This window comes from Octopus sinensis, linkage group LG2 (assembly GCF_006345805.1).
Source record: "Octopus sinensis linkage group LG2, ASM634580v1, whole genome shotgun sequence".
Classification (NCBI taxonomy): domain Eukaryota; kingdom Metazoa; phylum Mollusca; class Cephalopoda; order Octopoda; family Octopodidae; genus Octopus; species Octopus sinensis.
This window is the reverse complement of record NC_042998.1, coordinates 7,357,833-7,366,693: the sequence shown is the minus strand read 5'-3', so window position 1 is coordinate 7,366,693 and position 8,861 is coordinate 7,357,833. Positions and strand designations below refer to the sequence as shown.

At 35.1% G+C, this 8,861-nt stretch overlaps 1 protein-coding gene across 6 annotated transcripts in view; it reads right to left on the bottom strand.

Moving 5' to 3' along the window:
• The window catches only part of LOC115223847 (ras-specific guanine nucleotide-releasing factor 2), a 670,879-nt gene that overhangs the window by 80,107 nt on the left and 581,911 nt on the right, over positions 1-8,861 (bottom strand). For 4 of the 6 annotated variants that reach the window (XR_003882837.2, XM_029794538.2, XM_029794547.2 and 1 more), the window contains one exon: positions 3,612-3,656. The exons of the other annotated variants lie outside the window; for them this stretch is intronic. Coding sequence is in view for 3 of the 4 variants with exons in the window: in XM_029794538.2 (XP_029650398.1) it covers positions 3,612-3,656 (45 nt within the window). In the remaining variant the exon portion in view is untranslated. The remainder of the gene's footprint in view (positions 1-3,611; positions 3,657-8,861) is intronic. 6 annotated transcript variants of the gene reach the window in all.

The following is an 8,861-nucleotide window of genomic DNA, read 5'->3' as shown; positions in this document are numbered from 1 at the left end:
AACCATCCAGATCTGGCCTCTCACACTAACCCTACAATGTCATTCTAAAAATAAACAATCACAGCATCAAAATCTCAAAACTACATGACAATGTATGATTAATTCAAAGCAATGTGAATAAATAAGTATTACATTTGACAGAGTAATCTGAGTGCCAAAAGGGTTAAAGCAGGAAGTTTGTATCTAGGATTAAGGGTAATCTAGGATTAAGGGTAATCTCAGGCAGGTTGATATCAATAGGTGTAAGCAGATGTATGTTAGCAAGTAATTTATATTTCTTGTAGTATTTTACTTATTCCTTCCATCTTTTGGAAATGATGGACTGATTTTAAATTCTGGAATTAGTGAAAATATAAAAAAAAAGCAGTTGAAATGAAGAGAAGCAAAATGTAGGTGTTATGAAGTCATATGCAAAAATTTGAAATTTTAAGTATTTTTGAACTTTCAAACTTTCACAATATATCTCTATGAAAACGTAAATTGTTAATCTGCAATACTCGATCTATAAACATGTTGTAAGCTAAAAAAAAAAATTAACTTATAAACATTTACTATGATATGCTTTTTAAGTTACTAAATATTAGTTATTCCACAGACAAGATCTTCATATTGATAAATTGATGTTTTGAGTTAAACAACATAATTTCTATAGTTATTTTGTTAATATAAACTTCATTTCTAAAAATGTTGGATAATTTTAGCTTTCTACACAACTTTTTTTTCATAATTAACTCTAACTAGAAACTTTTGATGAATTTTTTTTTTATCAAATTTAATAAAGAGAAATCGCATCTCACTGGGGACATGCTCACACACACACACACAAGTACTACCATCCTTTTACATTTACTTTCCATGCTGGCATGGGTTGGATGAGTAATTGCTGTTCCCCAAGGTGGGCCAGAGAAAATCATCTTGCTTATAAGTTTTATTTTTGTTTGTTTTCTATGGCTGAATGTTTTTCCTAAAATCAACAACTTTACAAAGTGCAGTGGGTGCATTTTCTTCATAGCACCAGTACTAGAGAAAATAGGAGTGAATGCACAATGGATAGCAAGAGGTGGTTAAATGGTGAGGCTAAATGGGGGACATCAATGCAGAATGGTCAGATGGGAAGTGTAGGTAGAGTGCATGGGGTATAGACACATCAGACCCCAATGAGGCTGATGTTGTATTCCTTTTACTGATCTTACTAATATATATACATATGCATGTATGTATGTATGCATGCAGAAAGGGTAACGGTGAATGGCTTAGTGGTTAGAGCACTGAGTTTACAATCATTAGGCTGTGTGTTGTGCTCTTGAGCAAGAGACTTTATTTTCCTGTTGCTCAGTTCACTCACCTGTAGGAATGAATTGCAACGTCATTCATGCCAAGTTGTGTCACCATTTACCTTTCCCTTGGACAACATTGGTGGCGTGGAGAGGGAAGGGTGGTATGCATAGGCAGGTGCTAGTCTTCTGCAAACAACCCAGCCAAGACTTGTGCCTCAGAGGGTAACTTTCTAGGTGCAAACCCATGGTCATTCATGACTGAAGGGGATCTTTATGTGTAGATTGTTAGAATAGGTGTACAGATTTTATATATTAAGAAAAAGGAGGTAGCCAGGATTTGGAGAGAAATTATTTGTTTAGCATTTTTGGCCCTTTCAAGGATTCATCATGAATGATGAACACCTCACTCAAGGGGGCTGTGGTGTCAATGGAGAGGATGGCAGATAGGGGAGGGCGGAAGTAGGGCTTGTAGGGCACATGCGCGGCAGGAGACAGAAGCGGTGAGGGATGACGCATGTGTGGCATCAACGAAGCAGCAGTTGCAGCTCACACGAGGAAGGGACGAGACGTATCGAGAGAGATCTGATCTTCGCTGAGTTTTTGGTAGACTAATCTTCGCCGAGGTAAGACCTGATTATATTTCCTTTCTCCTTTTTCTGTTGTCCTCTTTCATCATTCATACCACAGGGACAAAAGTGGTAAATATAGTTTTTGTCCAAATCCTGACTACTTTCTTTTTCTTATGATCGATTGACGAACAGACAGACAAACAGAGACATGTGCTTTTCTAAAACTAACATCAAAAAACAATTGCAGGCTTACTACAAGCATCTTTATACTACTTAATCCAGAGAAAAGCTGCAGCCTCTCTTGCAGACCTCAGCTTCTCTTACATCAAAATTGCAAACTATTTAGACTAAAATGACCCATATACTTAATTCCTTTCATGGGGAGCTACAAAAATAGTATTTTCTCCAGAATGTGGTACATTTCACCTCAAAGGAAAAAAATAAATGTTAGTATTCTTTGCTAATTGTTCTTATCATTATTTTTGTAAGAATTACAACTTCATTCCAACTGCCTTTTCTTTTTTGTACTCCTGTACTTTGTACTCCTGCACTTTATAAAGTATTTTGTTTCCTTATTTGAACTATAAATCAATCTTATGTTTAAAAACTTTTCATCAAGTTTTTTCATATGCTTGCTTTTATACATTTCAGGGAAAGAAGAAAATTTATAAGTTCAGGAAGGATCAGGGATATTTTAAAAAATATAATCCTAATAATAAAATTGCTATATACATAATTTTCATGAAAAAAAAAACACCCATAAAATTCTTATTTACCAAGATTAATTTCTGACCATAACTTATTCATTTTCTCAAAGGGTAATTAATAAAATATAATTTGATTTTTAAAAATTGATACTTATAGTACACTAATTTTCAAAACAAATATATTTTTCATATCTGACACTGGTATTAAATTCAAGTTTTTTTATTGCGTATGAAATAGTCTCAGGGAATTCTACTTGCTACAATATACTCAGTCAATTATTTAATTGTTGCCAGAATCTTTCCTTAAGAAAGAGAAATACTTCCAAGACTAACATTTTGCAGTGCTAACATTATTATACTGTTAATATAAAGAAAAAAGTTCATGTTCAGGTAAGTTTCTCTGAAAATATCAAATACACTAAATCATGGCTCCTACTTTTTCATCAGAATTAGAAATGCACAAATTAAAAAAAAATATTGCTTGTATGTGTGTATATATATATATATATATATATATAAATGTATCTTGTGGTGTCTTGGGAGGGATATTACGGCAATAATAACACACGCAAAAACGAAGTATATATATATATATATATATATATATATATATATATATATATATATATATACATACATACTGTAAGTAAATAATTCAAAATGTATAAAAATACATGTAAAAGTATGTGCACATATAAACATATATATATATATATATATATATATATATGTATGTATATATATATTATGTATGCATATGAACTAAACTAAGTTAGGAACAAATATGAAGTTGGAAGGTAACATAAATGAGGGGAAAATTCAAACAAAAGTAAGAGTGTGTTGAGTATCTACCAAAACTATGTAAGTAAACACCGTGGATGAAAATGACTGTTGGCATGACATTGAGACATTTAAAGCAATCTACAAAGAACTCAGACTAAACGACGTGTGTAGATTACTGATGGTTAAGAGAACAATTCTGACTACTCACAAAAGTTGTTATACTCACATAGAAATACTGACACTATAACTTACTCTCAGTAAGAAAACATACTCACTCTATATTTGTCTAAGAATTGTCCTTTCAAATGCTTACTTGAGTTCTACAAGAAATTCAAAAGAAAGCTGAGTCTGACAAAATATTAGTTTTTTTTGTTTTGATTTTTTTTTTTTTTTCATTTTTCATTTTTTCAATTCATTTTGCTTTTCTGCAAGTTTGAGAAATGACACTATCTTTTCAAAATGATTTGATACCTTCTTCTTGAAACTGGAGTTAAAAGATTTGCAATCTTTTCACAAAGAGTTGTCTTGTATTAGCTACAATATTCTTTGATATAGAAACACAGGAAACCTTGGATGTATTGAAAAAAAAAAAAAGCTCAGCTTTGAAATATTGAGGAATCTCATCAAAGAATATGATATGGGGGAAAGAAAAATTTTGGTTAAAAGACTTTTTCAGATTCAGTGAAACAACACAGTGAACACAGAGTAGAAAACACACCCACAAATGGCAATTATGAAATTAAAAATTGGTTTAGCATTGCATATTTTCATTCTTGCATTCAATTTCTGCTGATGGAAGAAATCAATTAAATATACTTATTTTAGATTTCATAAATCTTTTTCAAAAAAAAAAAAAAAAACCATAACATAAAAACACAATGTTATATCCACTATTATTTTCATCATAGCCATTATCATTATCATCATCACCATTGTAATCATCATATTTGCTATTTTTCTTTTTTTCTTTTTCATACTGGTATGCTTTGGATAAATCTGTAATATCCCACTCCTCAATTCATTTGAATCCCGTATCATCATTTTAAGCTTAATTCAAAATCCACAGGCCTTTATTTATCTATCTTCACCACTCTCTATCAGTAACTCAAATTGCTTTTATTAATTATTAAGAGACTACTAGATACTAGTCAAATCTTGCCAGTTTAGTTTTAAGACATTGGTCTATTATCTTCATTGGTTTATTTATCATGCTGTTGTATTTCAATTTACCAAATAGACAAGGTGCAAACCTATTCTATCTTTTGAATTACTTTGCTACTGCTATGCATGATTGGTATTTAACCCTTTAGCATTGAGACCAGTGCTTTTGAAACTTTTTGCAGGAGCGGAACCCCAAGGGAACATTCCACTGGCTCGAGGAACCCCTGTGCAATAATTTAATAGTTTTATGCACACATATCTGCACAGGAGAATTAAAAATTACTGCCGATTTTAGCAGTTTTGTAACTTCTTGCGGAACCCATGGACTGTACTGGCAAAACCCTAAGGTTCTGGGGAACCCTGGTTGAAAACCACTAATTCAGACTACACAGTCAAATGTACTGCTTATTTATTCACATTGTTTTGAATTAATCATGCATTATCCCGTAGCATTTAGATTTCAGTAAAGTGATTGTTAATTTCTTTTTGAGAACGAGAATGTAGAATTGGTGTGAGAGGCTGGATCTGCCTAGTTTGAACATAAAACAGGTAGAATAGTTGGGCCCGATATGGCCGGGTCAAATGCTAAAGGGTTATTCAACAACAACATGCTCCAACTTTTAACTCACCAGCATACCGCCTTCTCTCTCTCTCTCTCTCCTTTTTCTTTCTAATGTTGCTATAATGGTCCCTGTTATTCAGAGCTTGATTGTCTCATACCTTCTCTACTCAAGCAGCCCCAACTTTTTAATCTCTTATTGCTTTTGCTGCAATCAATAGCATCCCAAACCAAACCTGCACTAACCATTATTCCCAGTCTTTGATTCCAGGAACTGCCCCACCCCCACTGGATACTTCTCCTTTGTGTCCTTCTTGCAGGGTTTGACCTGTAACAGTTTAAAGAGAACATAACATCTTCAAGCTCATTCGGTCTTTGATGGCCTACAAAAGTCATGGGCACTGGCTCCCATCCTCCAGACTCAGCAAGTGAAAAAGGTAAAGGAGCACTGAATGATGCAATAGAGCTTTACTAACTCAGCAACTGTTGAGACATCACACTAGTTTATTAGTTGTCATCTGAAATACAAATAGACATCATGCTTCCTTAAAAAGATAAAGTCATGGATAAAAATGAAATGCAACAGTGTAACTTTCAAAATCTATTTACCAATAAAATTGTACAAGAGTAGCCTGGTCTTTTTTAAAGTTATGTGAGCAATCATGGCTTTTTAATTTAGGTCTTCACTAACTGCCAATTACTTATCTTTTATCTTTTACTGGTTTTAGTCTTTGGACTGCAGCCATGCTGAGGCACCGTCTTGAAGAATTCTTACTTGAATGAATCAACTCCAGAATTTTTTTCTTTAAGCTTGATACTTATTTTAATGGTGTCCTTTGCTGAACTGCTAAGTTATGAGGATGTAAACACACCATTGGTTGTCAAGCTGTGGTGGGAGACAAACACAGAAAACAAACACACACACATACAATGGGCTTCTTTCAGTTTCTGTCTACCAAATCCACCAACAAATCTTTGATCAGCCCAAGGCTATAGTAGAAGACACTTGCCAAAAGTGCCATGTAGTGGGACTGAACCTGGAACCATAGCCATGCCTGCACCTTATGTGTATTTGATGCATCTGAAGTTTTTATTTTCTGTCAGACAGCCAAATATTGTATTATATCTTTGATCAATTATTTACAGACTGTAAAGTACTGAGTCCAAACCAATTTACTTCTACCAGTAAGAAAGTTAGGAGTACATAAACAACAACCCACGTTTAAGACTCAAATTAAATTTGGGAATAATGAAAGCAAAGTAAGAATTTTCAACAAATACAATGGAAAAACCATAAAGCAGTTGTTTACAAGTGCTCTATCTTCAGAACCTTTTACATTCTTTAAAGTTCTTGAGAAGCACAATATGACAAGAAGCCTGATAACTTGATCATTGCTGAAGAATTATCTGTTGGAGAATGGCAGATAAAGTTCACAATGTAGGAGAATGTCCTAACAATGAAAATGACAAAAACAGTAAATATTATTCTATGAAATCATTAATTTCACCAGGATTGTTATCTTTACAAAAAATGTAATCACCTTCTGGTAATTTTAGAAAGTTCAGCAGTCATTTTCTGGTAAAATGATAATTCTTCCTGTTAGAATATGTCTTTGAGTAAGTTTACATTAATGAGTGCAATGTACAATTTCCTGTAAGTCATACAACCTCATGGTCTCAGCAGACAAAATGGAAAAGGCATTGCCCTGGAGGATGGCAAGGGAGATGCACTGGAACAGCCAGTCTGACTCACAGGACTCATACTTGCAAACAGCCCTCTGTGCTCCAAGAGTGGTGAACAGGGATATGGCATCATGAATCAAGAAAAAATCCCAAAGTGTGAACCTATAGAAAGTTACTTCTCAGGGTACTTTACAAGGTACTGAAAGGGAGACTATACTGAAGCTAAAGTAATGTCCACATAAAGGCCTATACATTCTAGATGGGTTTAGATTTCAGTTTTTTTTTTGTTTACTTTGTTGAGTTTTATCATGACCTGTAAAGGCCCTTCCACCTGACATTAGTAAATTCAATGCAGTTGCCATCCAGCTGGAACTTCTGTAGATTGAGAACTGCAAGGGAAAACATGGACTGGATGTGGGCATCAGAGAAATATTTATATCCATGTAGGAAGTACAAGAGATGAGAAAAACTAAGTGGCAGCAAGGCAGAAATATTGGTGGACTAATGCAGAAGTTGATACACTAGTTCACAGAAATGGAGGCAGTAACATAAATAATATAAGAGGCAGAAAGAAGATGTATAAAGCAGCAGTTATATGTACTGGTGACTTAATTTTTACTAATCTTTACAATATGGCCTTTTTAATAAATATTGGCTTCCGTGCTGGTGGCACATAAAAAGCACCATCCGAACGTGGCCGATGCCAGTGCCGCCTCGACTGGCTTCCGTGCCAGTGGCACGTTAAAAGCACCAACCAATCATGGCCAATGCCAGACTCCCCTGGTACCTGTGCCGGTGGCACGTAAAAAGCACCCACTACACTCGCGGAGTGGTTGGCGTTAGGAAGGGCATCCAGCTGTAGAAAAACTGCCAGATCAGACTGGAGCCTGGTGCAACCCCTGGCTTCCCAGACCCCGGTCGAACCGTCCAACCCGTGCTAGCACGGAAAACGGACGTTAGACGATGATGATGATGATGAGTTCATGATGCTTGGACAAGATACAGCAATATCATCCCATATATGTACGCAGTACTTATGCTGTGGGACTTTTGCTTTCTCAGGATCCAAAAACTAATCAGGGCTGGTATTTATTTTCTATCACTGGAAGAAAGTATAAAATATGGGGTGCAGTTTGGGCCAAATTACAGGTGTGTAATCGTCAGAGATTGTGGGGTTTAATTTTTATAGAAATTCTTAGTGTCATAACTGAGTAGAAAGTTTTAATATTACAGGATTGTTTCCTTGATATCTACATTAATTCTATTTAATCCAAAAGTGTTCAAGAACTAAACAGTATCTCAGATATTTATCTCCCATTTAGAGGACGTATCTATCACTTTGAAAATAAAAAAATACTCTGTGTGGTAGAAATTTGCTTCCCAGTCGAGTTCAGTTTCACTATATGACACCTTTGGCAAGTGTCTTCTGCCCTAGTTCAGAGCTGACCAAAGCCCCGACACCCACCACTGCCACCACTGTTTGATGAATGGTGTTGATTTGTTCACGTCCTTGTAACTTAGCAGTTCAGAAAATGAGTCTGATATGATGAGTGGCAGATTTTTTTTTTTTTAAATAAGTACAAAGGTTGATTTGTTCAACTAAAAACCCTTCAATGTGGTGCTCCAGCATGGCCACAGTCCAGTGACTGAAACAGGTAAAACAAAAGATTAAAGGTATTTAGAAACAGAAATATTTTTCTATTGCACAAAATCACGACCTCATTCTCAAAGAGACTATGCTACACACAAACATTAACTCCAATGGCTTTGTTATACCACTGACCAATATATTCTACAATAACATTATAAACTGATAAGCTCTTGATAACTTTTTTTATAGCAAAACCTTTACCCTTAAACCCCTAAGGGTGGATGCTACTGTAGTTTGTAGCCCCAGGAGGACACCTCCTCCAGCTGGCTATAGACATACTTCTGTGCCCTATCAGTATTTGCAAAGGGAAGCCATCCTGGTGTCCTCCTGGGGCTACAAACTACAGTAGCATCCACCCTTAGGGGTTAGCCATATTCAAATGGCAAATATACGTCACGATGTGTTGCTGCTACTGTTTATAACTCGCTCTGAGATTTATCATTCTTTACTCTTAAGCTGATCAATTTACTT